At 48.4% G+C, this 14,498-nt stretch overlaps 1 protein-coding gene across 3 annotated transcripts in view; it reads right to left on the bottom strand.

Moving 5' to 3' along the window:
- hdac11 (histone deacetylase 11) overlaps positions 1-14,074 on the bottom strand; it is a gene marked incomplete at its 5' end in the record, with an annotated part of 34,682 nt that extends 20,608 nt beyond the window's left edge. Inside the window, 4 exons of one of the 3 annotated variants that reach the window (XM_080548686.1) lie at positions 994-1,036; positions 9,540-9,656; positions 12,664-12,764; positions 13,969-14,074. In XM_080548686.1, coding sequence (XP_080404812.1) covers positions 994-1,036; positions 9,540-9,656; positions 12,664-12,764; positions 13,969-14,074 — 367 coding nt within the window. The remainder of the gene's footprint in view (positions 1-993; positions 1,037-9,539; positions 9,657-12,663; positions 12,765-13,968) is intronic. The other 2 variants (XM_080548687.1, XM_080548688.1) reach the window with 2 other exon arrangements.
- Between the last annotated feature and the right edge of the window lie 424 nt (positions 14,075-14,498).

Here is a 14,498-nt window from a genome sequence, read left to right as displayed (position 1 = left end):
TTGTCTTAGCGGCCGGGGTCCTGTACCTCCTGTTCGAGGGCAGCCTGACAAAGTGTACGTGCCCAGGGTGGGTCGGGTCCCTGGAGATCTTGGAGGCCCTCCTGAGACAGCGTGTGTTGTACAGCTCCTCCAGAGAGGGGAGGGGGGCGCCGGTGATCTTCTGTGCTGTTCTCATGACTCTCTGTAGCGCGTTTCTCTCCGCTGTTGTGCAGCTGTGGAACCAGGTTGTCCAGATGCCTTCAGGCGTTTAGAAATTGCTCCCAAGGATGAACCAGACTTTTTTTTTCAGAGGTCTTGGCTGATTTCTTTTGATTTTCCCATGATGTCAAGCAAAGAGGCATTGAGTTTAAAGGTAGGCCTTAAAATACATTCACAGGTACTCAAATTGACTCAAATTATGTCAATTAGCCTATAAGAAAGCCATGACATCATTGTCTGGAATTTTCCAAGTTGTTTAAAGGCACAGTCAACTTCATATATGTAAACTTCTGACCCAAGATAGAAAGATTACCTGTGTCATGCACAAAGTAGATGTCCGACTCCTAACCGACTTGTCAAAACTATAGTTTGTTAACATGTAATCTGTGGAGTGGTTTAAAAATTACTTTTAATGACCTTCGACCTGAGTGTCTGTAAACTTCCAACTTCAACTGAACATTCTGCTCTCCTCTCTGAGATGTTGTGACGTTATATAACACTTGCTCTATGCTCTGTTAGACACCTGTTTCCAACGGACTGCCATATTAAATTAAGAGGCGATCTAGCAGTGGTTTCACTGAACTAGACCTCAAAATCCTTTTGGCACATTACAAAGTTGAAAAGCATGACATTGAACCACTGACAACCACTGTGCAGTCAATTAACGTGGCGAAATCTCTCCTGTATCCCAATCTCCCACATTAGAGGCCAGGGTCCAGTTGGGTGGTCAGGGATTGATGGTGTAATTACGGGTCAGGACAGAGGTCTGCGGGAAGGCAATGGAATTGAACTCACCTACATTTATCGCCCATCCCCGGTCAATGGCCAGCTTTCCTGCCTGCAGAAAAGACAATAATATTTCATCTCTGTCAAGCTGTCGCATTGGGACAGAGCATAAACACAAAAGCACAAACAATATATGGGGGAGCCGACTCGCTTAGATAAACAACATTGAAAATCGATAGACAGTATCTTTTAAAACTAAGGGGTGGGTGAGGCACATTATGTTATTAGTATTTACTAGATATGGAACGTTGTCATATTAAATCTCTTTCCTGACAGCTCAATGAACTTCTGAATTTGCATTGAGCTCATCCCCCCCCCTCCCCCTCTCTTTCCAGCGCACTTAATACAACCAAATGGCAAAAGAAAAGATTTGAAAGATTGTTTCATATATATCATTGCAGGGGTACAAGGGGTTCCAAATGGAGGATCATACAATACTAGAGCTGTCTAATCTTCTGTATGACATGTATGTATGATGACACACAATGTCAGACTTCAAAGGGAGATCCAGCTGCATAGCTAACGTCGCTGCCTCTCTCTCCCAGAGGAGCTGAAAATAACAAGGTGTCGTGCCTAAATTATTGGCAGCCTGTTGCTGGCGCCCCCGTCGTGAGAAAATGCTTTGAGAAGCATGTCAAGGCCCTGATCTGCAACCTGTTACCTCCCGCCCTGGACCCTCACCAAAACACCTGTTACCTCCCACCCTGGACCCTCACCTAAACACCTGTTACCTCCCACCCTGGACCCTCACCAAAACACCTGTTACCTCCCACCCTGGACCCTCACCAAAACACCTGTTACCTCCCACCCTGGACCCTCATCAAAACACCTGTTACCTCCCACCCTGGACCCTCACCAAAACACCTGTTACCTCCCACCCTGGACCCTCACCAAAACACCTGTTACCTCCCACCCTGGACCCTCACCAAAACAGATCCACAGACGACACCGTTGCCACAACACTCCACTCCGCCCTCACCCACCTGGACCAGAGGAACTCCTATGTGAGGAGGCTGTTCCTAGACTCTAGTTCAGCATTTAACATCATCATCACCCCTCCAAGATCGACACCAAGACTTCTACCCCTCTGACACTCAGCACAGGAGCCCCCCAGGGCTGTGTCCTGAGCCCCCTCCTCTTCTCCCTGTACACCCACGGCTGCGTCGTATCTTAGTGATTAAGTTCGCTAACGACAAAACAGTGGTTGGCCTGAGCCCCCTCCTCTTCTCCCTGTACACCCACGACACCGCTCCAACTTAGCGATTAAGTTCGCTAACGACAAGACAGCGGTTGGCCTGATCACCGACAGCGATGAGTCGGCCTACAGGAAAAGAGGTCGACCGCCTAGCCCGGTACAGCCAGGAAACCAATCTCGCTCTAAACGCCGACGGGACCAAAGAGCTGCTGGTGGACTTGGAAAGCATTAGTGGACGTGAGCTTCCAGAGACAGAGTGTCAGCAAAATCTGGAGGATTATTAAAGACCCCCGTCACCCCAAACAGAAACCGTTCAAGCTGCTACCTTCCAAGAAATGGTACCGCTGCCGCAGCCTCGGGGCCAAAACCCTTCAGGCTTAAAAACAGCTACTTCCACCAGGCAACCAGACTTATGAACAAGGGCTACTAAGGCCTGGTGACTGTTTACCCACTACACTCATACATACACACACACACACACGCACACTCACGCACACACACACGCACACTCACATGCATAATCCACCTGTGAATACTGCTGTATGGATCATAGCTGTCATCCCCTTCATGTTTATGTATACCTACGTTCATATAAGTACACAGCCCAGCATAATCCATCTGCAAATACTGCACAGTTGTAGTTTATCTCCTACCTACAGATACTGTGTGTCTGATGCCTTACCTGCTGTCTACTATCTACTGCTGCCCGAGGGCTTTGCTCCTGCTATTCCTGTTATTTATTATTTCTATTACTATACTACTCTATTCTCTCTTAACTTGTTGTTTTTTAGATAAGAAAACGTTTGCCGTTTTCTCTTGGTTGCTGCAATGTGGAGCAACCGAAGACTAACAACGTTACACTCTTAAAACACTTAATCAGCCACGAGGGGTCATTAACACTAGAACAGCCATGGGTAAAAAAGTAAAGAGTAACATTTTTTTAATATCTTTGCACTCTATCAAATTTCAGGACCCTCCTTTCATGACTTTTCCTAGATATGTGCGTTCTACCACCCCAGTATCCTTACATTTTCGAAATCACATCAGGATAAGCTAGTATAAAGCTATTTTGCAGTTTTTCTGTGTAGGAAGCAGGCTAATTTACAAGCGGCGCCAAATAGTGGTCGTTGTGTGTAAATATCAGCTTAGCACTGTAAAGAGGGGCGAGGCGGCTCTTTTAGTAGGTAAAAAAGGCACGGCTGTTCTAGTGTTATGCTTTTTTAATACTCTTATACTTGTATGGGATGCAACAATAAACCTGATTGTGATTCTGATCGTGATTCTGGTACCGTATGTGGTCCAGTCTGCGCGAGGGAATGCATTCTAACACACCTCCCAAAGCAGAGAGCACACAAACAACGCAAGCCACATACCCGTAGGTCATGACCCTTAACCTTTATATCCCGTGACCCTTCGTTCACGGGCCAATTACGTCCACCTGCACCAGACCCCTGGCCTTTTCACCCACAGCTCACTCTGACAGGCCGGAGAGACTGTCAGCGCGGTGTAGGTGAGCGTCATTCACTTCCAAAGCAACGGAACAACAACAACAATAACACCATTAGCTCCTTGAGTGTGTCTGTGTTTTCTTGGATAGCAGAGGAGGGGAAAGACGTTATTATCATTGATTTATTATCATCTTAACAAGTGTTTCTCACGGTCATGTAGTTCAGACAGAGGTGTTTGGCCTTGTTGCAGTCCTGAGGCCCTCAGAAGAAAGTTCTAGATGCTTCTGACGCAACAACGGCTGATCCAGGAAGGAGAAACAGACTGGGTTTGTCACACACACACACACACACACACACACACACACACACACACACACACACACACACACACATACATACATACATACATACATACATACATACATACATACATAGTTAGGTAGATAGATAGATAGATAGATACATACATAGATACATACACACACACACACACACACACACATACACACACACATATACATACACACACACACACACACACACACACACACACACACACACACACACACACAGGTAGGCACACACAAGCACTCACATACGCGCACGCACACGCGCATGCACACACACACAGGTAGGCACACACACGCATGCATGCACACACACACACACACACACACACACAAACAGGTAGGCACACACATGCACACATACACGCTAATACTCACGCACGCACACACACAAACACACACAAATACACACACACATGCACACATACACACTAATACTCACGCATGCACACACACACACACACAAATACACACACACACACACACACACCATATTGAGGCCTAATCGTGTGAAGGTTATGCATGAGCAGGGTGTTACCTGGGTTACCAGGGTGTTACCTGCCACGAGCACGGCTATGAAGCACATCTCTCTGTTACATATCTCTCATCTCATACAGTTTCCTCTGTGTGAAACACACCTGCCAGACGGAACACACCCTCCTCAACCACCCCCTCCTCAACCACCCCCTCCTCAACCACCCCCTCCTCAACCACACCCTCCTCAACCACACCCTCCTCAACCACACCCTCCTCAACCACCCCCTCCTCAACCACACCCTCCTCAACCACACCCTCCTCCTCAACCACCCCCTCCTCAACCACACCCTCCTCAACCACCCCCTCCTCAACCACACCCTCCTCAACCACACCCTCCTCAACCACACCCTCCTCCTCAACCACACCCTCCTCAACCACACCCTCCTCAACCACACCCTCCTCAACCACACCCTCCTCCTCAACCACACCCTCCTCCTCAACCACACCCTCCTCAACCACCCCCTCCTCAACCACACCCTCCTCAACCACACCCTCCTCAACCACACCCTCCTCAACCACACCCTCCTCCTCAACCACACCCTCCTCAACCAACCACACCCTCCTCAACCACACCCTCCTCAACCACACCCTCCTCAACCACACCCTCCTCAACCACACCCTCATCCTCAACCACACCCTCCTCAACCACACCCTCCTCAACCAACCACACCCTCCTCAACCACACCCTCCTCAACCACACCCTCCTCCTCAACCACACCCTCCTCAACCACACCCTCCTCAACCACACCCTCCTCAACCACACCCTCCTCAACCACACCCTCCTCAACCACACCCTCCTCCTCAACCACACCCTCCTCAACCACTCATCTGACACAACTCAACAACAACGCCAGTTTCAAAATGGCTTCCTCAATATTCCCTGGGAGAAAGGAAATATTAATCAGATCTAAAACATATCCAAAACAGGCATCATTGTGGCAACCAAAAGGCCACCAAACACCCCCCATCCCTCCTCCCCCTCCCCCTCCCTCCCTCTACTCTACAGCGTATGAAAAAAGCAATACTGTGACAAACAACAGCTGCTCATTTCGCAAGCTAGAGTTAGAGAGAAGGAAAAATAAATAAAAAAACAACACTGTCTGGAAGAGAAAAAAAGGAAGCTCTGCCATTTCTAGTAGCAGCACTCCTAGCGGGTAGCGACTGGCCTGAGGGGGAGAGGGCGGCGGTTGAGAGGACAGCGGTGTGTAAATGCCAATATCGCTCACTGGCGGAGCGGTAATAACACAGATTAGCATGTACGCTCGTGCGCGGGCCCGGTCTGAAGCACTCAGGCCCCGCGGAGGGAAACACGCTAGCAGCTTAGCAGAAGGACGAGGGGGCGTCTCTGTCAGGAGCACATCTCCTCACATCATCTGAGAGGAATCGATAAGAGAGGCCCTGCATCCATCTAATAACAATATAACCCAGCACGTCGAAAATACTAACATGTCCACTGGAACACACTGGTTTACATGAACCTCACGTTTTGGGGAAAGATCTCAATCGAAGTAATTATACCTGAATCTGATCTGAAATATCAAAAACTAAGTGCTTTTTCTAACTAACCTATTTCTATCCAAAAAGATAGATTTTTTAAAAGTACAAGAGCTAAAATATTCATTTCAGAACCGCAGTGCTTCATTCCAATTCTCTCTGATTCTGGACTTATGCAGTATGCATTTGAATCTATGGTGTTCTATTACATCTCCTGCTGTTTCTTGCTAATGCAATACTGACTTTTTCAAACATAATCTGCCTCATAGAGATAGCCCTCAATCTCCTCTCCTGTCCTATTGAACATGCAGTAACCAACCCTAAGAGAAGGGCCGCAAATAACGATCGAACGCTGTAGCCAGCGAGGAGATAAAACTCCTAGCAAACAAAACGCTGCGTCATAACCTTTGAGCAAACAGGCAGTAAATTAGCAGAACGCCGGATGAAAGAGGAATTAGGCGGATCAGCGGCATTATCACTCACAACAATTACAAGTCATCGGAGCGCGAGGCTGCAGTGGAGATATACAATTTATCACCACAGTACCGAACACAATTGTACAGCAGAGTAAAATTAACAATGATCAACCTGGCGTCTAGAGCTAGCGAATGCAATTGGTTAATTATCCGAAACATTTTACGCACCGCAGATTAACAAACCCACGAACTGCTGTTCAGAGAACTCTTGGCCTTGGCCAAGAAAATATTACTTTTTTTCTGATCTACCAAGTATGAAAAATGCCACCTATTGTACGGTTCTACAGTCATTTGAAAACTAGTTCTCCCCCCTCAGAGGGTACAGCTGTGTGGTAGAGATACGCTGATGCGGCAGTCGCGCCGCCCGGTCACGTCTCTTCACTACCCTGGCGCCCCGCTGGTGGAACGAGATCCCCGCTGGTGGATCGAGCTCCCCACCGCTGTCAGAACTGCAGAATCACTCCCCATCTTCTGCCAGAGACTGAAGACCTCCATCTCTTTAGGCTACACCTGAACTGTCCCTCCTGAGACATCTACTACCCCCATGTACTGTCCCTCCTGAGACATCTACTACCCCCCCTGTACTGTCCCTCCTGAGACATCTACTACCCCCCTGTACTGTCCCTCCTGAGACATCTACTACCCCCCTGTACTGTCCCTCCTGAGACATCTACTACCCCCCTGTACTGTCCCTCCTGAGACATCTACTACCCCCCTGTACTGTCCCTCCTGAGACATCTACTACCCCCCTGTACTGTCCCTCCTGAGACATCTACTACCCCCCTGTACTGTCCCTCCTGAGACATCTACTACCCCCCCTGTACTGTCCCTCCTGAGACATCTACTACCCCCCCCTGTACTGTCCCTCCTGAGACATCTACTACCCCCCTGTACTGTCCCTCCTGAGACATCTACTACCCCCCCGTACTGTTTCCACAGTGTCATAGAATATAATGAAGAAATCTTCCTTCTTCTAGCACGACGACTGCCAATGGCCCCTGGCCCGAGCACAGATTACTTTCTCCTGCTCTGACTGGTGGATAGACGATTCACTTACTTAGTCAAATGTATTTGTTTCTAAGTCATCTTTTGGAATAAAGGCGTCTGCGCCAAATGCCAAATATGTAAATGTAAATACTGTAACAGCCCAAGGAGCCCTCTCACTCACAGATGCTCTGAGCCTTGAAAACAGCTTCTCGTTCCCCAGGTGATTCTACCTGCACCAAAACGTTGTCACCCAGAACACTGTTTGTTTGTAAAATAATCCATCAAATGAATCCCTGCGGAATGATTTCCCTCAATAACAACACGACTTGACGTCGGTGATTTATGTCACGAGATTCATCACATCACGCCCAGACACACACGCTCAGACGCAGAGGCTGTCGAAGGCAACACTTTGGGGATTTAAATAGTTTCAAAGGTTAAATGACAACTGGAATGACTGTTTTATACTGTATGATATCAAGGGCCTGGCAATCTCATCATAAAATATGAGGACTTGCGATGAATGCAATCTCCTGAGACACAAGCAGAGCCATAAATACATCGCTTGTGTCAGGCGGGAAAAAAAGTTGACTTGAGTGTCATTAAAATCGGCCGCTGGCGTAGATTACTTTTCCGTGCGATGACTGATGGAGGGATGATTCATTCAGACAAATGTATTTGTTGTACGTCGCTTTGGATAAAGGCGTCTGCTAAATGGCAAAAATGTAAAATGTAAATGTAAATGTAAACTGTTGACCAGAATCAGAATCGCATCAATGTACGGATACATGGAGTACAATTATTGGGTACAGGTTCAATTAGGCATCGGCATTGCAGTAGAAATACAAAATCAATGACAGAATAAGCAGGATATCAACAACAATCAATAAAGAGTGAGCAGGATATAGACAGTCAACCGTAGCTGTATATACAATAGCATCAGAGCGTCAATAACAGAATAGGTGATAGCAGCAGAATGTGAATCAGCATATCAACATTCTTAATGTAAACAAAACGCTTGTGCAAAAATGCTGTGCAGGTTGCAGTGTGATGTGACACACTGTCATACGGTGTGCAATATGGTGCAAGTGGAGCAGTCTAGAGTTCAGGTAGGTAGTGACTAGGGTAGTCAGGTAGTCAGAATGTATTGCTAGTGCAGTGGGGGTTGCATGGTGGATTGCCTTGTGTGCCAGTGTGTTTCCCTAGAAGCCTGATTGTTTGTGGGAAACAGGCCTAGCTGTTGGACATCCTCTGGGTTTTAGGCCCGAGGCTACGGTACCGTTTCCCAAGACGGCAGTAGCTTGAACAATTTCCTGTTTGGGTGGCTGGGGTCCTTGATAATCCTGAGGGCCTTGCTGACACACCCATCACTGTAGGTGTTCTGGATGGGGGGGGAACACACAGACGCTGATCCTCTCAGCGGTCCTCTGTACCCTCTGCAGCGCTTTGTGGTTGTGGGCAGGTCAGTTCTGTACCAGGCAGTGATGCAGCCTGTCAGGATGCTCTGGTTGTGCCTCTAAAGAAGGCCTCTAGGCTCTTTGGTCCTAAGCTGAACTTTTTCAGCCGTCTGAGATGGAAGAGGCGACGTTGCGCTTTTTTCACCACCTGGTTGGTGTGTTCATCCCAGGTGAGGTCGGACAGGAAGTGGAGCAGACAGGAAGTGGAGCAGACAGGAAGTGGACCAGACAGGAAGTGGACCAGACAGGAACTGGACCAGACAGCTCAGTAGAGGCCTGGCAGACTGGTGCCATGACAACAACCTCTCTCCTGAACAGCCCCATGACAACAACCTCTCCCTGAACATCACCATGACAACGACCTCTCCCTGAACATCACCATGACAACGACCCCCCCCCCCTGCCCCCCGCCCAACCACTCCCTGTTCTCTCTGCTACCTTCTGGCAAAAGGTACCAAAGCATCAAGACCCAGTCCAACAGGCTCTGGAACAGTTTCTACACACAGGCTATAAGACTGCTCATCTGACCCCCCCCCCCCCCACCCACTCAACCACCACTACTATCTCACTTGATTTAGAGTTGATTTGGAGTTGTTTATTACATAAACACCTACCATTATGGTCCCGCCCGTCTGTGTCCGTAAGGGCCTCAGGACTTTCCGCTGCACCAGGAAGTTCGGCAGGAAGAGGAGCGGTGGGATTTCTGTGATGGTCGCCACGACAACCGACCACTGAAACGGACAGAGAATCACGTCACCAAACAGAGACAAACGTCACCATACAGAGAATACCTCACACCTGGTGTGGTTTGGTTTTACAGTATGACCTTTAACACTAGAACAGCCGTGCCTATTTTACCTGCTATTAGAGCCGCCTCGGGGGTTAAATGACATAGTCTTTACAATGGGAAGCTGCTACTTACACACAAAGACCACTAGTTTGGCCTCTTGTAAATTAGCCTGCCTCCTACGCAGAAAAAACTGCAAAATAGCTTTATACTAGCTTAACCTGATGTGATGTTGAAAATGTAAGGATACCGGGTGGTAGAACGCACATATCTAGGAAAAGTCATGAAAGGAGGGTCCTGAAATTTGGTCGAGTGCAAAGATATAACATTTGTTTTACTCACTTGGTCAAATGACCCCACCCACGGCTGTTCTAGTGTTTACATTTACACATGACAACAAACACATGCAGGCACAAAGACGATATCAGCAACACAGATGGAACCAGTTGACTGGAAAGAACAAGATGCATTATGGGAAACGACAATGACTTTCTAACGTACACGTCTAGATTTGGATATAGGGTCTGACAAAAGGGAACTATTGAATGACGACGATGTTATACTGCTGGCAAAATGTTTAAGCAGCATCCAAAAAACAGTCTCAACTCTGATATTTATGATATATTACAGTACAAGAAACAAAGAAAGCATAGAGTGAAGTTATTAATCCACAGCAGGATAGTGAGATACCTCTCTCCAGCCCTCCACGACAAGGTTCTGCATGCAGTGAAAGGAAAGAGGTTAAATACATCCATGTTTCCACGTAAATGGACTGCACTTACATAACGCCTTTTATCCAAAGCGCTTTACAATGGCCTCTCATTCACCCATTCACACACACATTCACACACCAATGGCGGCAAGCTACCATGCAAGGCGCCGGCCGGCCCGCTCACTGGGAGCAATTTGGGGGTTCAGTGTCTTGCCCAAGGACACTTCGACATGTGGCCAGCCGGGGCTCGAACCGCCGATCTGCCAACCTTGTGATCATTAGACGGCGGCTCTACCTCCTGAGACACAGCCTCTACCTCCTGAGACACAGCCTCTACCTCCTGAGACACAGCCTCTACCTCCTGAGACACAGCCTCTACCTCCTGAGACACAGCCTCTACCTCCTGAGACACAGCCTCTACCTCCTGAGACACAGCCTCTACCTCCTGAGACACAGCCGGCCCATACAGCAACGTCAGACAGCCGACTACTTCAACAATCAGTCCATGAGTCCATTTCCAGCAGACAAGGTGACGGCAGCTGGCGAAACCAAGAACAAGTCAGCAACCGATCAAAATGTTCAGACTTTTATTCTGAACAATGTAAATAAATGTCAACGTTGTCGATCAAAAAAATCAATGACACACTCGCTAGTCGAGCCAAAACATTGCAATGCAATGGATTCGCTGAGTAATATCCCCTCTACTCTACACTAACTAGGTAGTAGTGTTGATTACTCACTAAATCCATTGCATTGCAATGTTTTGGCTCGACTAGCGAGTGTGTCATTGATTTTTTTGATCGACAACGTTGACATTTATTTACATTCTTCAGAATAAAAGTCTGAACGGTCTGTCGGTTGGCGACTTGTTCCTGGTTTCACCAGCTGCTGTCACATATGGGGATGGGGCCGTCTTATGATCGCAAGGTTGGCAGATCGGCGGTTCGAGCCCCGGCTGGCCACATGTCGAAGTGTCCTTGGGCAAGACACTGAACCCCCAATTGCTCCCAATGAGTGGGCCGGCGCCTTGCATGGTAGCTTGCCGCCATTGGTGTGTGAATGTGTGTGTGAATGGGTGAATGAGAGGCCGTTGTAAAGCGCTTTGGATAAAAGGCCCTATGTAAGTGCAGTCCATCTACCATTTCCATTTACGTCTCTCCGGCTCTGAAGCCGTTCCTGTATCATCAACCATGACTCTAGATCCTCAGCACCAGAGGCGGTATATCACCGTGCTAAATGACCGCTGTCAACGTTGCCGTGCGTCTAAACCACCTCTGCTCCTGCTCTAACGAGGACGGCGCTGTTTACTTTGTCTTTTTAAAGCCACTCCATTGTTTTACATCAAGGGGATGAGTCACGCAACCACCAGGGACTTTTGTAAACACTGTAACCTGATTGATTCAGATGTGAATCATCAAGACCTCCATGGGAGTTCAATTGTGAACACTTTCAATTGTCTAACAGTCATCTATCATCGCTTACATAACAATATGAGAAGAAAAACTGGCAGGACAAAAGTACAATTAACCCCAAATAGGCAACAAACCTCACCGAACTCTTTCATTTGTGCAATTAAATAAAGTATACCTCAGCGAACAGGCTTTAACGATAAACATGATTTCACCCGTGGAAACTTGAAAAGAATCAAGTTTCATTTTGATGGATCCTTGCCTGATTTGTATCAACTTTTTGCCTTCAGTACTTTGAGTGATGGGAGGGGGAGGAAGAGGAAGAGGAGGAGGAAGGAGGAGGAGGGGGAGGAGGGGGAGGAGGAAGAGGAGGAGGGGGGGGAGGAGGAGGAGGAGGGGGAGGAGGAGGAGGGGGAGGAGGAGGAGGAGGAGGGGGAGGAGGGGGAGGAGAAGGAGGAGGGGGAGGAGGGGGAGGAGGAGGGGGAGGAGGAGGGGGAGGAGGGGGAGGAGAAGGAGGAGGAGGAGAAGGAGGAGGAGGAGGAGGAGGAGGGGGAGGAGGAGGAGGAGGAGGAGGAGGGGGAGGGGGAGGAGGAGGGGGAGGAGGAGGGGGAGGAGGAGGAGGAGGGGGAGGAGGAGGAGGAGGAGGGGGAGAAGAGGGGGAGGAGGAGAGGGAGGAGGAAGAGGAGGAGAAGGGGGAGGAGGAGGAGGAAGAGGAGAAGAGGGGGAGGAGGAGGGGTCAAGGAATGGTGTTGCACAACAATGTCATGTTAACTGGACTCATTGGAGAAGCAGGGGATCACCATGGTGACAGGTGGCTGACAGACAGCTACCTTCAGTTTGCTGAGGTAGCGTTTGGTGTGAACCACCAGCAGGTCCTCCTCCGTAGCTTCGCGGGCCTCCACGATGCTGCCGTCCGTGAGGAACTGCTCCTCTGTGGGACAGAAATGGGCTGCGTTCGTAAATTCGCTCTGAGAGCGCCGGAGCGCACACTGGGTTCAACGTCATGAAGGGGACCAAGTAATTTGATTGAACAAGAGGCATTCCATGAGTGCTGATCAGATTCCAGAGCGAATTTACGAACGCAGTGATAGTGTCACAGTTATGGGAGGAGCCACAGGACATGGTGTCATAGTTATGGGAGGGGCCAGAGAACATGGTGTCATAGTTATGGGAGGGGCCAGAGAACATGATGTCATAGTTATGGGAGGAGCCACAGAACATGGTGTCATAGTTATGGGAGGAGCCACAGAACATGGTGTCACCGTTATGGGAGGGGCCACAGGACATGGTGTCACAGTTATGGGAGGAGCCTCAGAACATGGTGTCATAGTTATGGGAGGGGCCACAACACATGGTGTCATAGTTATGGGAGGAGCCACAGAACATGGTGTCATAGTTATGGGAGGGGCCACAGGACATGGTGTCACAGTTATGGGAGGGGCCAGAGAACATGGTGTCACAGTTATGGGAGGGGCCTCAGAACATGGTGTCATAGTTATGGGAGGGGCCACAGAACATGGTGTCATAGTTATGGGAGGGGCCACAGAACATGGTGTCATAGTTATGGGAGGGGCCAGAGAACATGGTGTCATAGTTATGGGAGGGGCCACAGAACATGGTGTCATAGTTATGGGAGGGGCCACAGAACATGGTGTCATAGTTATGGGAGGGGCCTCAGAACATGGTGTCACAGTTATGGGAGGGGCCTCAGAACATGGTGTCATAGTTATGGGAGGGGCCACAGAACATGGTGTCATAGTTATGGGAGGGGCCACAGAACATGGTGTCATAGTTATGGGAGGGGCCAGAGAACATGGTGTCATAGCTATGGGAGGGGCCAGAGAACATGGTGTCATAGTTATGGGAGGGGCTACATTTCATTTCAAACCTTTATTTAAAACTCGATAGGCACTGAGGTAACCCTCATTTACAGTGACGTCGAGTGTACAATAGAACAGTGAGCAAGGGCAAACAAACAGTGAGCAAGACAGGACATGGGAAAGTGCTTAGTGGTGGTTACGTTGTTTTGTAAGCAAAAAATCTGAGATGTGTCACTTCGACCTGCGGTGTAAATGCAGCCTCGGAGTCCTGTGATCATTGTGCCATTTTATTTTAGTTATTTTTTAAAGTGCTACCTTTTAAAAAGCGAATCACTTTCCCCCACTTCCCAGCGTCGAACGGATGGAGTTTTTCGAGGCCCATGAAGGTGATGTTGTACTCCGGGGAGTACACGATGGGCATGCACGTCGCTGGGACCTCGGTGAACAGCTGGGTGCGGTGAGAGCTGGAAAACAAAATGGCGACAGAAACCACCGTAGGAATGATAAACTACTAACACACACACAGTAGAACAGCTGTAAGGATTTTGTTCTAGTGTCACTGACTACCAATCTGTTCTAGGACTCTAAGCTCGAATCTCTTCTGATCAAATCTAGAGGTTAGGAAGGTAACCTACAGTACCAGTCAAAAGTTTGGACACACTTCAATTCAACTGAATTGGAAAAGTGTGTCCAAACTGTCCAAACGTTTGGACACACAGAACATGATGTCAGTTATGGGAGGAGCCACAGAGTTGTTGTTGTTGACTGAAAGAAAACTATTCCTTAATGATTGTATTAATAAATGAATGAATTCTAATGAATGTCTTTCACTTACAGATTAACTG

The sequence above is a fragment of the Nansenia antarctica genome (assembly GCF_963989245.1).
Source record: "Nansenia antarctica genome assembly, chromosome: 18".
NCBI lineage: Eukaryota > Metazoa > Chordata > Actinopteri > Argentiniformes > Microstomatidae > Nansenia > Nansenia antarctica.
The sequence above is the reverse complement of the archived record's forward strand: the minus strand, read 5'-3'. Positions and strand labels throughout refer to the sequence as shown.